The 18832-nt window shown below is 39.9% G+C and overlaps 2 protein-coding genes across 4 annotated transcripts; both read right to left on the bottom strand.

Annotated features, from left to right (window-relative positions):
• Positions 1 to 586: 586 nt before the first annotated feature.
• gkap1 (G kinase anchoring protein 1) lies at positions 587 to 7321 on the bottom strand. 3 transcript variants are annotated; one of them, XM_022757788.1, is made up of 12 exons: positions 7278 to 7321; positions 6547 to 6812; positions 5321 to 5479; positions 4871 to 4948; positions 3767 to 3905; positions 3554 to 3582; positions 3251 to 3412; positions 2957 to 3043; positions 1988 to 2051; positions 1716 to 1786; positions 1548 to 1625; positions 587 to 1025 (listed from the first exon to the last, which is right to left on the bottom strand). In XM_022757788.1, exons 2-12 carry the CDS (start codon positions 6793 to 6795, stop codon positions 984 to 986), a joined length of 1158 nt encoding a protein of 385 aa, XP_022613509.1. In that variant the 5' UTR covers positions 6796 to 6812; positions 7278 to 7321; the 3' UTR covers positions 587 to 983. The 3 variants fall into 3 exon arrangements, with proteins under 3 accessions (XP_022613509.1, XP_022613508.1, XP_022613510.1); XM_022757787.1 differs by having other exon boundaries at positions 7224 to 7295; XM_022757789.1 differs by having other exon boundaries at positions 3767 to 3902; positions 7224 to 7295.
• A 2082-nt stretch (positions 7322 to 9403) lies between these two features.
• On the bottom strand, positions 9404 to 18678 carry kif27 (kinesin family member 27). Its single transcript, XM_022757612.1, has 15 exons — positions 18381 to 18678; positions 17713 to 17913; positions 16292 to 16996; positions 16002 to 16234; positions 15124 to 15267; positions 14773 to 14949; positions 14408 to 14604; positions 13327 to 13433; positions 13024 to 13161; positions 12567 to 12732; positions 11735 to 11894; positions 11447 to 11638; positions 11107 to 11334; positions 10274 to 10472; positions 9404 to 10035 (listed from the first exon to the last, which is right to left on the bottom strand). Exons 1-15 carry the CDS (start codon positions 18676 to 18678, stop codon positions 9404 to 9406), a joined length of 3777 nt encoding a protein of 1258 aa, XP_022613333.1.
• Between the last annotated feature and the right edge of the window lie 154 nt (positions 18679 to 18832).

Below are 18832 nucleotides of genomic sequence, written 5' to 3'. Positions count from 1 at the left end.
GTGAAATATCCTCTGCATTTCATTTCATTTCAAAGCACTTGTTACATTACGCTGCACAAACTGTGGGAGTCAGGGCCGAGCTTTGACATGAGATACTTTAAAATTATCAATAGGAAGAAATATGTTCTTTATATTACAAAAAACAGATTTGTTTCCTATCACAAGATAATGATGATTGGGGTTAAATTAAATGAGTTTAAATCTAATTATAAAACATCTTTTTTATGTAAGTGCTTGTCCTGACTTTACTTCGAGTTTTTATTTCTTCGAATTGCTTTTTTTTTTAACCTTTTTATGCCATATTTATCTTACGTTGATAGAATTGGTTTTATCACCATCTAATGCATTTCAGTGCTTTTAGAACTTATTTCACTTTGCTGCCTTGTGTGAAGTACTTTGTAAATTAGGTTAAAAGTGCTCCATAAATAAAAGATTATTGCTATTATCATGACTTTTGCTATACAGTTACATTTTGCATTTCAGGCAAATAAGTTTTGTAAAATTTTGACGTTCAAGACAATATATAAAAAATGAAAGAATTTTGTTCACTGAAAAAGTACTTTATTTACTTAACAGTGAGAAAACAAACAAACAAAAACAAAAATTTCACATGTCATTTTGGCATTAAAACCCACAGAAAGATCAGGCACACAACCGTCAGCAGTACTAAAGATGCAGTGGCACGCTTGTGCCTGCAGAGGGCAGCACTGTGTGCCAAGCCATCATTTCAACGCAAACTTGAAAGTCAATCAACTTAAGAAGTTTCTTTAATTCTTGTCGTGTTCAGCTGTGTAATACATGGAGTGTATACTGTGTGTGTATGTGTGTGTGTAATTAAGGGAGGCATGCATTTATGCTGACATGGAGTCCAAGCTAAAAAAAACCTTAAGGAAAGAAAACCCTGATTACGATCAGTAATGCTTTTCTTCATTTGTTCATTCATTATTTCATTTTTCTATATAGGTCTTTTCCTTTGGAAACCTTCATAGATCCGTCTCCGAGCCTTTCTTCCCTTTTTTATTTCCCTGCCAAACATAAGCGAAAGTGAGAAAGTACACAATTATTGTATTTACTTTACTGAAGCCTGTGTGTGTGTATTTATTGACCTAATTCAAGGTCAATGAAAATAGAAAGAGAAAACACATTAAAAGAAAAATAGCTCTCTGAGTCTATGCCACAGAAATTAATTAATTTAAAATGAAATGAAAAAAACTTAAAACAAAGTTTTACTGACAATGAAAATGCTCCTGTGGCATTATTAAAGCGATTAAAGTAATTAAAGAAATTAAAGTACAAATTCTCTGAAGTGACCTGAGACTATCCTTACGTCTACTCTGACTCTCTATTACTTACACTGTAACCTTTCTCACTTCAACTGACCTACTGGCTTCTGTTTCTGCGGTCTATAGAGAGGGAAAGAAGGAACATGCAAGCATCTTGTCTATCTAAACCACAAGTCTGATATATAGATATATAATGGTTATGGTGACATTTCCACACGTCACTCAGAGGTAACAAGAAAATGAGAAAGTGAGGATTATTCTCACCTGATGTTTCGGCTGTTCTGACTGCAGACCTTTGACTTTAGATCTTTCTTGTTCAAGGGCGGCATGTAGTAATGTTACCTAAAAAAAAAAAAAAAAATGCACATAGATGTACAAATATCTGACACACCCACATTCCTCACTTATAATCGTTATCTCACTATAACACACCTGTGATGACAGTTCTTCTTTTATATGTAGTAGCTCTTCTACCTGTAGAAGGATTTCTGCTTTATCTTTCACTGAAGGAGACAGATTAGAAACATCAGACAGATAACATTAATTATTCATGTGGGTTGGGAAGGGAAGGGAAGGGAAGGGAAGGGAAGGAAAGGAAAGGAAAGGAAAGGAAAGGAAAGGAAAGGAAAGGAAAGGAAAGGAAAGGAAAGGAAAGGAGAGCAAAGGGGGGCTATATAGTGTAATTTGGGTGATGTTCAACTCACTCTCTCCCTGTTGGAGCATTTTCAGCAGCTGGGAATTTCTTGCTTTCACCTCTTTGTATTTCACCTATCGAGTTAAGAAGAAAGAAGAAAAAACCTTTTGTCACAACAGAAAGGCAAGGAGACTTGGATTGTGCCACGGGTGTGGTTTAAAAATGACATGTTGATACATTTTTTTCATTCTGGAAACCGGTCAGTACTGGACTCCATTGTGACCAACAGGAATTCAAGCTGCCCACAGCCTCTCTCGTTATTTGAGAGACATGAAACTAGAAACTTTTATGCCACATTTCAAATACCCGGGGAAATAATGTTTGCTACTCAACAGACAGTTGATAGGAAATTTCCAATAAGCTGTTCATAGTCAGTCTCTCAAAAATCCAGCTTTTCTGTCCTTGGTGAATTCTTTCTTGCCATTTTACAAACTCCCACAGTCCCATGTGCTGATTTCTTTTTTCCTTGAAGACTGCATTGATTGTTCCGATGTACTGTACTCTTCCTTCAGCTGTGCAGCTAAAATTAGCTCAAGTAAATCATCAATCACCTGAATTCTAATTTTTCTTCAGCAGTGTCACTTTAAAACAAATATCAAGCCCTTTGTGTATCAATTAAAAAGGCCTGTGGCTTACTGTAGCAAATGCATACATCAAATACAAAAAGAAAATGCTCTGATATGTTTTATTCAAAAATATGAGCATCGGTTAGGGGAGAGTCGTATGTACTCTGAACTGTAAATTCCTGTTCGTCTACATGGATATGTCTCTGCACTGTTCTGACAGCCTGTTTAAAATATTTCAAGAGAGGAGTGGTAAAATACAAAGAAACCGCAGTAAGCTTGTTAGATAGAGAGCTGCAGGGGAGAGCCGCATACTGCAGTTAACATAAGACTACCTATTCCAAAACAAAAGGGGTGAAATTATAATTTTCCAGAGAAATTATAGAATGACTGAGTAACTGCTTATAACTGCTGACCTCCCACTGTGAGATTGTCTTCTTTAGCTTATCGATTTCCTGGTCTTTCTTCTCCAGTTCGTACTTCAGTTGCTCTGCCCGAGGGTCCTAATAGGAATAACAGGGAGAAAAGAGCAAGTGAGGACAAATTTAAACTTCCCACTAACTCAGCTAAGTAAGGAGAAACAAACTTCACTTGATTAATGTGAAATTGTGCACACAGACAGCTCTAAGGACAGACCATTGTTCATGTTCATGCACAGACAGCTAGATGAGTATTTTGTTGTACATGTGTGTTTGTGTCCATCCACTCACTGGTTCATGTTCTGTGGACGTGTTGACTTCTTGCCCCTGGCTGTTAGCGTACTGCTCACGTCTCTTCTCCTGTTGGATAATCCGACTGACGTCATCTTCCAGTTTATTAAAAAAACGCTCCTCCTGCCCGATTCCTAGTGCCAGGTTAGCTGCTCTGGCGTCCTGGATGGGAATGTGGTCAGTGTTTCAACAGTAGTGTGCCATATCCCTCATGTATTCAGGCCCAAATGAAACCTTGTACATATTCGGTATAGCTAAATAGAACTGTTACCGTATATTTATACAGTGCATATTCTTGCTCACCTCTTTCTCTTGTTTCTTACTTGAATGTTCTGCAAGGAGATAAGTACACTGATATAACAATTATTTAAACAAAGTTTTCTGAAAAAATACATGTAGTATAGTTTTTACAGTGCTAAAGGGAGTACAGTTATAGGTTGTGTTGTGGGCTGCAGACTACAGCACACAAGATCCTAATTTAAATGCTTTTGAAACTGATGGATAAGTTTGTCTCACCTACACTGCCTTCAGCCTGGAAGTCCTGCAGTGAAACTGTCTTTTTGTCTTTTGCCTGCTGATTCTTCTTTTTGTCCTTCTTCCCTCCGCCCTCTTTTCCTCCTCGTGACTTTGGCGAGGTTGTGTTTGTGTTGATCTGCTGAATGAAAGCAGATTGATTAACTTAAGCTAAAGTTATAACTAAAAGTTCCTAGTTTATAATCACTATTTACTAAAAACTAAATTAAATGAGGCTTAAACAAATAAAACTGAATTCAACTTCCATTTCATACAAGAAATAATTTTGATAGTATATAATTTAATTTAAAATAGTGCTATCCCAGTGCTGGATTTCAAATGAAACCATGACTATGAGGTTAAAGTGTTGACTTTCAGCGTCAAGGGGATTGTATTCATATCCATGTTAGGTGAATAGTATACAACCTTGTAATTTTTCCATTGGTGTTGTTGTATAAAAAGGATTATTATTTCCTCGTGATCATGAATTAAAGTCAGCATTTTAGCACCACAGTCACTGACCTATAAACTGTGCCGTGCAAAGACAGACAGACAGATGCAGTTTGATTTTGTTAACAACAAAATATTTGTTTTTAGTGCTGACGTTTTCCGTTTTCCTTAATTCCAATGCATCTGAAACAAAAGATCCAGAGAAGTTTGCAGAGGAGATGAAAAGGTTTCTTGGCATCACACATTCAGTACCTGTTTTGAATGACCACTGGCACCTCTGTAACTGCTCAAAGTGCCAGCATGTGGGAGACAATACACTGTGGCGTCTGAATGTGACAGGTACGTCATAGGGCAACACAACTTGAGGAATAGTGAAAACAGTGGGAAACGAGGCAGAGACTGTGTTGCATTGTCTTTTCTTACAAAATGTGTTTCTGCTAAATTTCAGATGATGAATTTATATGAGTGATGATTTAGCATATTCATACTGATCCCTTGCCATATCATAAATGCCAACACTGTCATGAATACTGCTCCAAATTAAGAGCTATATAAGACTGATACATTTCTCCAAACCTTTTAACTCTGACAACTGTACTTTCCCATTAAAATGCCTTTCAAAAGGGGTATATTAGTGTGTGTATGAAAGCAGCGTACCTGTTTGTGTTGTTCGTACTCCAGTTTACTTAGAATCAAGGCCTTCTCCAAGTCTGCCTCATATAGTTCAGTGGTTATCTAGAGGGAGAGCAGGTAAACAGATCTATGTGCAGAGAACAACAAGGGCTTGGGAAATATATATTGTAATGTCTGTCAGGTCAGACATGACCTGTTTGAAATGCAGTTATATCATGGAAAGACAATATACTGAATTTCATGAATCTGCTCTTTTCTAATGCCTTTAATAAACAACATCCTCACTCTCTCCATCAAGTTTTCAGTAAAGAACAGAAGGAAATAGGTGACATTTTAAGTAAATGTATGCAAAATCAATCAATCCGTGCATACATGGAACCACTCCTCTGCTGCTGATGTCTGAACAGCTCCACACAAAAGAGCTGGAAGTAAAGTTGCTAACATATTTGTAATGGGAGTGGTTCTCTCTCTTACCTGCTCATCCCTCTGCTTCCACTGCTGCCACCCCTCTGAAGGTATACTGTGGTCCCCTGACGCAGGAGTGAGAAGTTCACTGGCTATTCCTGACAGTGTCATACATGGAGGCGGGGCACAGGACTTCTGAGGAATCTTCTTGAAGGCCAGATTACGTAACTGATAGAAAGAGAGATAAAATTTAATCCAAACACTGATATGACCATTATTGCTCTATTATGAACTGTTACCATGGTTTGTTGTTTGCTTTAGAAGCTATCAGCATGTTTGTGCATGGAAAGTAGCAGCTTTGAGTCTTACCAGGCTTTCTTTTCACTAACAAAAATTGAGTTGTTTTCTGTTAATTTATGTTTTTTCTCAAATCACCACTTGCTCATAACTATACTACACTAGTAGTAGTAGCTACAACTCTAGCTATTGTAGTTAGTAGTAGTGACAGTGTCTGCATGTCTCCTGAAAACCTGCAATCATATCCAAATGTTTTAAAATTAACATTACTAACTTTTGTAAATTAAATTCAAGCCTTATTTATACCTACTGACACTTTCTTGGGGAATTCGGTGAAATCAGTTTCAGTGAAACTGAATTAACTACTTTTAAGGCTGTTAAAGACCTGTAGATACCCTGTTGACATTTTTGCTTCAAAAAAGACACAACTATCAATTATCACAATAGTTGCAATAATTACTTTCCTGTCAATGAACTAATCTATTAAACGACTTATCAACTACAAGCTCTACATTTTAGTGCAAAGTACACTGTGTTTACTTGTTAAGAAATGTGCTATGTAAGTAAAATTGTGTGCTGAGGGGCCATTTGATCATCTGACTGAAAAAAGATGCATACATCCCTACACATTATTACAAAAGCAAAAAGTTGCTTCTTTTTTGGCTGGTTTGTATGAAGGCTGTATTTTGACTGTTGCTTTGGCTAAGTGAGTGATATTGAGACAACATTTTGTGATGTGGCTTATCAAGGAGTAAACATCTCAAATGAAAAGCCACTGGTTCCACTCTCAACTTGAATTAATGCCAACACTGTGCTAAACAACTGAGATCAAAATAAAGCTTGCTGGAGTGTGCCTGACACCACCCTGTGTGAAACGGCAACAGAAGATCTCAGTCATTGTGTATTCCTGTCACAAAACGGAGGTTATCAAATATGCATAGATATGTGCTGTGTGAAGCACAGGTTCGTCATATGCTCCTGTCCTAACAGTCACTCACCTCATTAGCCTCACTCTGCTGCTGCTCCTTCTTCTTCTTTTTCTTATCTTTCTTTTTGTCGTTGCCCTGAGCCGCTTTCCCCCCGGCTGCTCCTGCCTTTCCTTGTCGGGGCTTCCCAGAGGAGTCCCGTCCGCTTTTAGTGGTGGTCTTCCCCGGTTCGGAGGTGTCGGAATCCGAATCCGAGTCTATCTGAAGCAAGGCGAAGCGGGAGGCGGTGGTGGGGACGGTGATCATTGCAGATGATGCCATTGCGAAAAGGAAACTAACTGATGACAAAAGACAAGGAACAATTGAGTATGGGAAACTTGAAGCCGGTTATAAAGGAGTTAGCTTCTAGTGACAACCTGTTTTCAAATAAAAACATCACCATATCTGGACCAACAGCTTTATTTAAAGCAAAATATTTATTCGTTAGTATATCTTATCAAAAGAGACACAATGATGATAAATGTTAAGTGTTTTGAAGTGTATCATTGCTAACAGTCTAGTGACAGACGCAGCTAGCATTACATAGCAGCAAGTTAACCTAGCTAACTATAAAAGGCTTAGCCGGTTTTGTTAGCCTCAAACAAGTACAAAAGTAGCGATGCACGACGGTTAATAATACAAATGTAGGTTCACGTAGATATTTTGTTTTCAATGCACTGGTTGACTTGTCCGGAAAAGCTGGTACTCACAAGAAAAGTTGCTAAAGAACACTTTCACCTGTTCGTGAGGAAACTGTCGCTTACCGTTGGTTTGCTACCAGCGATTGTCTGAGTACAGCAGCCCGGTGGTGCCAAAAAGGATAAAGGCTGCGATTCCGAATAGTGTTGCCAAATTTGACCGACATGGAGTTTCCCAGAGACTGTCTAGATTCGGCGGAAAACCGCCCATTCTGGCAACAGATATCGCCATTTCTCTTTTGAGTTCTTGCTATAAATTATGTTCTTTCTTTTACTCAGGTAAAAGCATTAGTAACTCAATGTATAAATATTCCATTACAAGTAAAAATCCTTCATTCAAAATCTACACACACATTAGATAGAAAATTGCCCCTCTGGCTGATCTGTTGTTATACAGTATATGACGTTGTTAGTGTTTATACTGAAGCAACAATGTGTAAGCGGCATTTATTGTTGTAGCTGGTTGAGGTGGAGCTTTATATATGGGTAGTCTAGTCCAGTCTAGATTCCCAGCCTATGAGTTGGGCCCCTCCAAAGGGTCACATGATAAATCTGAGTGGTCTTGAGATGATTAATATGATGCAAAAGCTATTCAACACAAATTTGTATCAAATCTTTGTTATTTTGTGGAATATTGAATTGTTTTACATCTTTGGGCCTCAAACGCTTATTTAAATTAAACCGTTAGAGAGGAAAGTATTCTTTGGTGGAGCTTAACACCTCACTGATATCTGAAACATGACAAGAGGCCCAACTACACACTGTTTTTTAGTACACTCACCCCCAAAACCATGGCTCCATGGATTAATCTGTCCATGGGCTGAGGGTGAGGGAATGGAATGAATTCTCACAATAAAGGCAAAGCAAAGAGAAATGCAAATTAGTAAGTTTAATAAATTTGTCTGTAGAGTTACAGAAATAATTTACACAGCAAGTATAGCTAACAGTACAGCTAACAGACATAAAAAAGATTGTATCAAAAAACACATAAAAAACACATTACTGTTTTAGTGCAGAAAACACACTGTATCTACTGGCCATTTAAGTGCTAAACAGTGCCAAAAATTAAAGGTGAAAAACTCACTCGGCTGTATTTGATTACTTCGAACTCTAGGTTGATGAACACCTTTTCTCTAACTTATTGTTTTAAACTAGCAGTGTTGTAAAAGGAGGAGAATCAGATTAGTGGATGCAGTTGGTGACAGCCATAAGGTAAAGTATTATGACTACAGAAATAATATCAGAAAAGTGCTTTTTTTCCCCACACTCACTCAACATAAGGTTGGCGTTTATGCATGCATTGTGTTTATGTCAGTAAGATTTATTTATTGCAAAGATTGAAGCAAAGTTTTTTGTCTTGTTTTATGTCTTTATCTAGGATAAGAGCTTGAAACATAAGAAATCTCCAAATTTACGGGAACAAAACATGAAATGTGCAGTGTTGTATTTTGATGTGACAAGAGCCAAAAATCTATAATCGCAAAATGGGACATGTCACTCTGTTTTTTGTGTAAACACACTGCCAAGTTATTGGAAATTCTCTCTATACATGCCATTTATCAAATTCATTTTGTTGTCATAACAACACTGGCCTTTCTTTGTGTTTCCTCTGTTACTAAATTAAAAAAAACTCCACAACATTCAGCATAGAAGACAGGAAGACATAGGAAGACAGTGCTATGACAAGAGACTGAAGTGGTACACTGTAAATTATTCACACTCCAGCCCATCTAAAGGACACTTTAAGGTCATAAACTCTGAAGTTTTTCATGGTTGCACTATTCAGTGGTATTACATGTTCAACAAAGGACAATAGTGAATTTACAAAAAAAATTCAACAAAAACATATCTTCATAGTATATTGTGAATATGGACATGCATTACCTATAGACCATTTTTTTCATTCTGGGAAATAATTTAATGCACCTATGGGCACTTCTCACTGACCTCAGAGCCCCACAAAGTCCTTAAAGTAGGTATTTTCCAACAAGCACATTTTCACAAGATACTTGAGATGAGTGGAAGAAGTGTGTCATTCATATTCAATTTTATCTGCAGTCATTTATGACACACATTTTCCTTTGTTTACTACTACCCAACTGGAATCTGCTGTATACATTACTGCTGTCAAGTGACTCTTGGGTACTTTGATCTACGTGAAGTCACTGAATAGATCTGCAAATGATGCAACATCATCTGTTAGTGGTTTTGGACATTTCTATGGAGTCTTCTAGTATTGATTCTGTGCTGGTATTCACAACAGACTGCCGCCTCCTTGTGGCAGAACCAGAGATCTGCAGGTCAGCTGGACAGATCTGTCTCAGTTCTTTGCGACACAGACGGACTGGTGTCATCTCTAAACTTTCCTCACTGTTACCAGCCTCTCTTTCATTCCTCCCCTGGGACTGTGTGTGTGTGTGCATCTGATTGTATTCAAGTTTGGTATTTCTGTCTGCTTGGAGGTCAGAAGATGAGGAAGGACAGGGGGTTTGGTGTGCATGTCTCCTCATATGAGAATCGAACTTTGTCTTTTGGTCTGTTTGCTCTGCATGTATCTTTGTGTATGTTGTTGCTATACGTGTCCTTGTTTGTAACTCTTCAGTTTGCATCTGGGATTTACTTGTGCCTGCTTGTACCTGCATATTGTGTGTTTGTCTGTGCTCCTGTATGTATGACTGCTGATCGTCATGGTGCAGGGCGCCACTAAAAAGTTCTCTGAGCTTGTTTTTTAGCTGCCGGCTGGAGCTCTTGTAGAAAAACAGTTCTTTCTCCAGATGCTGCAGTCTGTCTTGGATAGCCTGCTGTGGTTCTCCTGATCCACCCTCTAATCACACACACGCACACACACACAAACACACGCGCGCACACACGCACGCACCACGCACACACACACACACACACACACACACACACACACACACACACACACATACACACACACACAGAGACAAAGTAAATGAAACAGCAATATTTATGACACAATTTCTGTACAAATATGGAGAGGCATAGGACAAATAAATTCACTTTTAAACTTTTTTTCCAGGCTGACCTAATTTCCTCACCTTGAAGTTTCTGCAGGAGTAGCTGGATGTTGTTCTGGTGAGCTCGGTGCTGCTGGGTGAGCCTGCGGTCTGCATCCAGTGCCAGGCGCTGCATGGCAGCCTCCATCTCCCTCAGCACCCCCTCTTGCTCTCCTGCATGAAGCTCCAGCTCTTCACAGCGCAAACGCAAATGGCGCTCTGCCTCACGAAGACAAACAACCTAGAGAGGATGATAAAGTTGAGGGGGGCCAGAGAATAGTGCAGAGAAACACATATTATTACACAATATAACATTTGTTTACTCTGACACATGCTGAGAAAAAAACAAGGACAGAGTAAAACAGGTGGGAGGGAGTTTTTCATGGTGTAATAGTATAACATGGTGCAAACAAACCTCCTGGAGAAGTTGGTGGTATGGTATTTAGACATATCAGATGGAAATGAGGGGCACAGAGGGGAGCATTGGGGAAGCAGAGGGAGGGCAGAGGTATAATTTAATTAGCATTGCAAAAACAGTTCTGCTTCATTTCTGAGTCATCTTTGACTCAAGCACATCACCTGGAGAGAGAAGCAAGGGAAGGTAAATAACAGAGGAAGAGAAAAGGTGACACATAAATCTTCTGCTGGAACAGAAAAAGAAGTGAGGATTCAGTTTCCATCTCACCATGGCAGAATCCATTTTTTCACAAATTTAAAAACATGTTTTAAGAAAAGCGCAGACACCAGACATGGTATTCATTTGTAAATAGGAAATAATAGGGAAGAGTAAATATACTGTAGGAAAGGAAGCATGTTGGCTTTGTAAGTAGTGTAGAATGTAGCATACATCCATGTGTGTGTGCATTTTATCTTACCTTGTTGAAATATTTGATGAGCAGCTCCAAAGCCTCGGCTGGTGCGAGCTCCCTCAGCTTCCTGATGACATCACAGAGTGGGGCGGGTTTGGTGCTTTGTGACTGATACAAAGAGGAGTCTGTGAATGCCATCCTCTTCTGTTTGTCCTGGATGAAGCTGTTTTTAAACTTCAGAGCTGCATCCAGAGCTTCAATAGCTTCCTCCAGCTGGAGCAGGGAATGCCCCTCCTACATAAGGACACACAAAAATCAAAGTGAACAAAAGTTTATTTTACCAAAACCTGTAAATCATATCAGGTGTCAATGTTATTGTAATACAACACATTTCCTTCTTTCTGACCTCCATAGTAAGTACTCTGTTTTCCTTCAGCTGTGCATCCAGAGTGTCTCTCCTCTTTTTAAGCATGTCTCTCTCCTTCTCCAGTTCCTCTTTGGTAACTCCTCCAGTCTGCCTTGCATTGCTACTGCTCTCCAGGTGCTCCTCCACTGCCTCCAACTGCATTGACACACGCCGCAGGTCCTGACTCAGAGCCTGAAAAGTTAGTGATATAAAACCTCCAGATATAAACATACATAGACATGTGACAATATTAGCTCAATCATAATAAAAACATATATACTGGCTGACCTGACTGGAGCGTAGCATCTTCTCCTCCAGTTTGTTTTTTTGTTGCAGATAGGCCTCTCTGCGCAGGACCACCTCCTCTCTCCTCCTCAGCTCCTCCTCCAGCTCTTGCAGCTCTGCTCTCCTCTGAAGCACACACTCCTCCTCCTGCTCCAGCCAACTGCTGTCACATAACTACAGTGAGAACAAGGAGAAGCAAAGGGATGTAAGGAGGAGAAAAAGGACGGAAGGGGTAAAGGAGGAGGGAGATGAGAGACAAATTAAGACGATAAGAAGACAGAGAGGTAGAAATAATAAATGGGAAGGAACAGTTGTATACAAAAGAAACACAAAATCAAAATGAAGGAGAAAAAGCAAAACAAACTTTTAAATAATTTATACTGCTTTATGGTAGTAAATGGTTTACCTTTTCCTTTGACTCTTCCTGGTGAATGCTTTTGCACACAGTCAAATCTCCTGCTTTTTGCTTCTATAAACAAAAACACAAATCACATTTACTCTTTACTCAAGAGCCATTAATAATTTACCCATGCTGTCTCAGCTTTTACATTTCTCTATTTTGGATTTTGTTTATTTTCGCCCATCAACCAAAAAAAAATTTACCCATGCTGTCTCAGCTTTTACATTTCTCTATTTTGGATTTTGTTTATTTTCGCCCATCAACCAAAAAAAAAGGATTTCAAAGTTTATATCAACAGAGCTGACTTATAGCTTTACACAAGACTTTTCCTATTGCATCATCTAGACACCATGTTTGATGTTACTGGGTTCATTTTTGCAACTAACCCCACTTTGGCCAAGTTCTTTGTTGTCATCAGTGATCTGTCTCTGCTGCCTGAGGTTGGTCTGAAGCTGCTCTCTCCGCAGTCTCATGTGCTGAAGGCTGCGATACACCTCTGCTCGGACCTGCTGGTTCTGCAAGGAAAGTCTTGCCAACATGCCAGCTTCTGTGCCATCTCTGTTGTGCCTGCCATGTCTGTCCACGGCCTGGATTTTCTTGTCTATCAGACAAAAACACACATTTATAGACGCAAGTAAAGCTCAAAGCTCAAAATGTGAGATATCAGGTATAGTCAGAAAGTTTCCATTCATGGTTGCTTTAAACAAAAAAAATGCATAATTTGCAGATATATTTAGTGGCTTTAAATATCACCAAAATAACCCTTTTAACAGAAGCCTCTAGAAGTTGCAGCAAATACACAAACAAATCAGTTAAAGATTTGTATTCTTCTTGACTCACTATCTTCAAACCAACAGACACAGAAATAACCAGTATGTAATAATATAAACACCAGTTTTGTCAAGCTCTTTGATGAGCTCCTCTTCCATGCGCATGTTGACTGACAGATCTTGGATCCTTCTCTCAGTAACACTGGCTCTTAGATGGGCCTTCATCATATGGCTTTTTTTGGCATGGTTTTCCTTGGCCCCTGTAAAGAAACAGTATAACAGTATAACAGGAAAAAACTTCTTGGACATAAATTAACTCCTGGAATATCACAGAAGAGAACGGAGACAGGAACGCATGCCCCTGAATACAACAAGACAAGGAAACAGAAGATTGTCAAATAAAGTCAAATACATGTAAAGTATACCTGTAGCTTGCTGAGGCTGTTGTACTAATGGATTCCCATTAGATGTTTGGTCCAGTCCAGTGTTTTTCTCTTTCAGAGCTGATTTCTTCTGCCGACTCGTCCATGTTCTGTTTAAAGAATGCCTGGAGTAACATCACAGGATTTGATTAGGCAGATGATTTCAGATGAACTCACTGCTGTAAGAAAAGCAAGACTTTCTGAATCAAGGATTATTGATATGTGTGAAACCAAAGACCTTTTGGATTTCTTTGGCGCACGGTACACCTGCAGTATACTTGGAAACAGAGTTCTAGGGTAAAACTATGGAAATTAGATCCTAGCATCATTAATGGCCAATCATATCAGCTCTTTTCATCTTCTTTAAAAGCAGTTCTATCCACAATGCACGTCTAAGAATATGCAGTGCATAAATGTGGAGGCTGTTCGGAAAACTAAGGTATTTTTGACCAGTTTGAGGCGCACAAGAACACAGACTCTGGTGTGGCTATTTTGAAACTTTATTTCTCAATAGCTTGGTACTGGTTGCACAAAATTGAATTAGCTACATGTGTTTGCCATGTATAATGCATTGCACTTAAATGCAAGACTATTATTGTCAAAATTACCACGATTAAAATTGTATTTGAGCTGTCATTTTAATATTTTTACTAGTTGAAGTTAATGAGTGGTGTAAAATTAAGGGTTTCTGTGACTTGTGAGAGCAGCATAAAATGCAGTCATTCTTGACACCGAAATTGTAGTGTGTCACTGAACTGTCACCAACACACCCCCCACAGTGTCTGTCTTCCCATGTTGGCGCATGGACAGTCACTGCTATACACAAGCGGGAGCAGATGTGGAATAAATGTTACCACACCTGGAGAAAAGCATCTTGACAAAAGTGAAAAAAAAATTACATTTCATTTAACATTAATAAATAATTTAATTACATTTTTCTGTATTTTTGTGAAAACCTTTTTTCGTAGCAGCACATGAACAAAAACTTTGTGACTTGCACGCCATTAACCAAAATTAGTTTCAATGTGAATCACTGGTGGCTTCACGAAGAAAGAACCTGTAGGCTGGTATTACACAGACTCACCTAACTGCCATTTTGCTCACACAGTCCTTATCCTCCTCCTCCTTCTCTGGAGCCCTGTCTATGCTCTCTCCCTGTTGTTTTATGAATGGACAGTACACCTCATCCTTTTCTTCAAGCTTAGCCAGAAGGAGATGACCGCGCATTTTAAAGGCTGCCATCACCCTCTCCAGTGAATAGGCTGGGGGACTGGAGTGAATCTACAAACGCACACATGCATACGAACAGAAATATGCACATGAAACAACAGTGAGTGGATGCACACATGAATCTATGTTTAGTATTTACAAAGTCAAGTGTATCTGGTACAACTGATACACACACAATCAATAACACACACAGAACAAAACAGTGCAGCTACCTCCTACCTTCCTGGGAGGCCCATGTCCATAGCTGTGTCTGATCAGAGGGACACTATGGGGCCTCTTGCCTGAGTTCCCAGAAGCCACTGCTTCCACTGCGGCCCCTGAGGTTGTGCCCCGAAAGGTCATGAGGTCGCTGCGAAGACGATCAATCAGCATCTGTTGGTCTACCAGTTGTTCAGTCTGAAAACATTCACACACAACAGTACACACAGGCATGCATTTAACAAAAAAATAAAAAAGTTGTTCTTATTCTTATTCTAGGACAGTTTTGAAGTTTTATTTGCAGATTTAATGAATGCAGTGTCCTTTTCTACTGTATTACAGAGCTGCATTCAAAACTGTTGTTCTCCTCACCTGTATACGATTATGTTCCTTTTCTTCCTCTAAGGCTTGGAGGTGGGTTTTCCTCTCTTGAAGAAGCCCCTCAAAATCTTTTTGTACCTGTCTCAGCTCTGCATCTTTCTGCTCCAATAGATGCTCCTCTATGTTGAGAGCTTCCTAAGAGTAAGAGTAGATAAGAGAAAAATGTCACTTTTCTTCACTATGCCTTGATTGATGGATATTTCATCATTGATTCAGTAGCGCTCTTTTCATTTTTAAAAGTCAGAATAGCTGTTTCTGTCTATGCATTTTACTAATCCAGTGCATCTGTTGCTTTCGTTCATATGATCTCATCTCAGGCTCTCAGGGATTAAAGGATGTCCCAATGGAAATTTTGATTTGACCTCATCATGGAAAAACACAGATATAACAACTTGATTCCTATGGGTGTGCCAGAAAGCCAGGATAAACAGTACTAGGACTGCAATGAGTATGCCACATCTAAATGGGATGTTATTAGTTACAACTACACTTTTCAACCTCTGGATAACAATACTGGTTTCCTACATGGGGAAGGCTAGACCCTTTTAAATTATGCAGCACTGTCACTGGCACTGCTCTTTACAAGGTATGAGAAGAGAAATATGACAGGGTAATGACAAGTGATTAATTAGCAGTCTGCATGCTGTCTGTTTTAATCAATTTCAACTATTTTGAATAAAATGACTAAGTGCATTTACATAACCTTAGTATTAGTGGCATATCAGCTAGCACTTTGAGTTGAGATGGGCATTGCACATTGAAATAGAGTGTTATGGATTGTGGAACAGCTCCCATCAATTGTTTGATAAAACAAACATTTGTTAACTTTAAAGGCTATCTGATGTTTCTTTTTTACTTTTTATAATTACCTGGCATTTCTTGAGCTCTTCTCTGAGCTTTAATAATGTAAGATGGTCAGGCTGGTCTCCATTCCTCTCTGAACAGTCCTTATCATCGATTTGATGTGTGTTATTGACAGCTGCCAGTCTCTCCTGCCAGTCCTGCAGTTGCTGCCTGAAAGATTGACTTGGAGAGGGGCCAGAGATATCTGCAAGCAGAGCTGCAGCTTCCATTGCCAGGAGGTGGTAGTGTGATGATTGCTCTTGGGCCATCTTCTGATCTAGTTCAGATAACCTTATCTGACTGCGCTGTTTGAAACTCTCCACCTCTCCACCTGTCCTCTCCCTCTGCATCTCCATCTCTCTCTCCTTCTCTTTCAGTAGCTCTCTCAGCGTCTTTACTTCAAACTCGAGCTCCCCTTGTCGAGCCTCGCTGGGGTCCCAGGCTGAAGGTAAAGATTTAAGCTCTGTATGAGTAGATATTGCTCTGGGACGGTTGCGAATGTGACGGGCCTTGGATGCAAACTGCAGGACACTCAGAGTCTCAGCTACACTGTGGTGAGAGGGGCTTACACAGGCCACCATCAGTGTATGGGCGGTGCCACCCAATGAATCACGGAGGAGACGGGTGATCTTGGCAGCACGGTATGGTATGTGTGCGCTGTTGCAGTTGTTACCACGGCGGGTTCGAGCAGGGTCAGACAGGGCACGGATAACATTGCCCAGTGCAAGCAGGCCTGTGTTGATATGAACAGATTCTTTGAGCCGTGTTCCAGTGTTGCCAGTTTTTCCAGCACGCTCTGAGCCTGCTAGGTCGACCAGACAGAGTTTGGAAGAGCGGACAGACTTTAAGGAGGTGTTGTTGCGGCAACATTGGATGAGCTGAAGGGTGAGGATGGCATGAGAGCGACTGGAATGCTCATTCATCCCTGTGGTGCTGGTGTGGCGTAGAGCATTACCCATCTCTAGAACGCTGAGTAGCTCCTCTGCTGAGGTGACAGCCATCTCTTTGGCTCCCACCACCACTGAAAAAACATGGTTGAAATATTACTTTCCCCCAGGGTACAACTTAGTGTCTTTGTCCTTGTTGTATTACTATGACTTCCTCATCCTCTCTTAAAGGTTTCTCATTCATTAAATGAATGATTTTACATCTTAAAATCAGTTTACTAATGAGTAGCCTATTACACAGCCTGTTATTCTAACTGATTACATGTAATGTCTTCTGCAGCTTTACTAATGTCACCAGGGTTATCTCTTGGGCTTGGAGACTAAAAAGCTACTACAGAAACCAAGTGGACACTACTTAGGGGGCCTGATGGGAAGTGTAGAATCCCTTAATACTTGGGACAAAAACCACCATATACTGGCCTTCATTTTTAAATCTGTCTCTTGCGTGTCCAACCAACTCTGAGGAAGTGCAATACTGATTCTCAGTAGTACACAAAGTACATTGCTAACAAAGAAAGGAGTACCAGTAGCATGATAACCAACTTTGTGGTGCAATGAACGGCATGTCCTTAAATAGGATTGGTGTAAAAAAATAGGTGGAGGGTGGATATATGGACAAATTCCCACAGGCAACACACAGAGAGTGATATCAATTTATGTCTCATGTCCTTTGTTTAGGAAATCCTATAGGCTCATTCCCTCTCATGTAATCTACAGTATGTGAAACATACAAAAATAAATTCACATTTTGTCACATTTGTCTGACAGTGAAAAAGGATATTTTCATTACCTGTGTTTCCCTTCTCATCCTCTCTGATATGAAGCTCTTTGTGAATGGTGTGCATCTCTAGCAGGTCTCGCAGCTCTTCCCTGTACAGCTCCATATATGACACCCGCACTGTGGCCTCCACACCATCATTGTTTTTCCTCTTTTCCCCCAACAACAAGAACACATCTTGGGCCACACGGTCAATAATTCCTCCCTCTTCATCTGAGAGAGGTTTTGGAAGGAAGAGACACAGTAATAGAGTAAATGTTGCAAAGACCAGAGAGTGAAACATTAGAAAAGACCTTCAAGGTCAAATCTCTAGTATATATGTGAAGTACAACAATGGGTTAACAGCAAAATACTGGTCAGAAAAGCTTACTTTGAAGTCAGGATTTCTGCAGGGTTGACCAAGTTAAATTTAAGACATTTTAAGACATTTTTAATACCACACAGGATGTAATTTAATCCATGTTTTAAGAAAATCCCACCCAGGGATAATAAAGCTGATTGTTTTTTTCAATTTATATATCAAACATTTAAAAAAAATTGTGAACAAATGGAATATTTCCCTATCTTTCTCAGTCAAAGAAAGAAATGCGCTCTAAATAATTCAGTTTACCTCTTCAATCACCTCTCTGGATCGTTTTAACCTCATTTTTGGGATGAAAACTGACACCCGTGCAACTTACCCAGTTTCCCCCCTCCGAGTGTGTATGTCTTCCCTGACCCTGTTTGTCCATAACAGAAGACGGTGGCATTGCAACCGTCGACCAGGGACTCCACCAGCGGCTGGACGCAGGACTCGTACACCTCATCCTGACTGGCTGTCGGCCCAAATGCATGGTCGAAGGAGTAGAGTCGGTCCGAGCCGAGCATCACCTGTGCGGTGCCCGGCACCATCCGCACACACACCTGGTGGTTGTGGAGGACTTCCTTGGGAAGCAGGGGCCGGATACGGACCGCCACTCGGACACATACCTCGCTCATGACGGTGAAATGTAGTTTCTGAGAAAGACTAACGCTTGTACTTGTGATGTTTCCACTTTCATCTCAGCACCTCACAGCTTAGTTGTGGAAATAAATTGTTTGAAATAAACGAGGGAACGATCTACATTTTACCAAAACAAACCTTCTGATGTTG

Source organism: Seriola dumerili, unplaced genomic scaffold, assembly GCF_002260705.1.
Source record: "Seriola dumerili isolate Sdu_G_001 unplaced genomic scaffold, Sdu_1.0 BDQW01000290.1, whole genome shotgun sequence".
Classification (NCBI taxonomy): Eukaryota; Metazoa; Chordata; class Actinopteri; order Carangiformes; family Carangidae; genus Seriola; species Seriola dumerili.
Note: the sequence above shows the minus strand (reverse complement) of the source record. Positions and strands in the feature narration are given on the sequence as shown.

What these genes read in the sequence shown, in the direction of transcription:
- kif27 (XM_022757612.1), bottom strand. Translation starts at nt 18,678, where the DNA reads ATGAGCGAGGTATGTGTCCGAGTGGCGGTCCGTATCCGGCCCCTGCTT. An exon ending in AGGAACATAATCGTATACAG is followed by an intron (nt 14,950 to 15,123) that starts GTGAGGAGAACA and finishes GAATGTTTTCAG; the next exon opens with ACTGAACAACTGGTAGACCA. An exon ending in CAGCTTCAGACCAACCTCAG is followed by an intron (nt 11,895 to 12,566) that starts GCAGCAGAGACA and finishes GTTATGTGACAG; the next exon opens with CAGTTGGCTGGAGCAGGAGG.
- gkap1 (XM_022757788.1), bottom strand. Translation starts at nt 6,795, where the DNA reads ATGGCATCATCTGCAATGATCACCGTCCCCACCACCGCCTCCCGCTTC. An exon ending in AGCAGAGTGAGGCTAATGAG is followed by an intron (nt 5,480 to 6,546) that starts GTGAGTGACTGT and finishes TCTTTCTATCAG; the next exon opens with TTACGTAATCTGGCCTTCAA. An exon ending in CGTCCACAGAACATGAACCA is followed by an intron (nt 3,044 to 3,250) that starts GTGAGTGGATGG and finishes TATTCCTATTAG; the next exon opens with GACCCTCGGGCAGAGCAACT.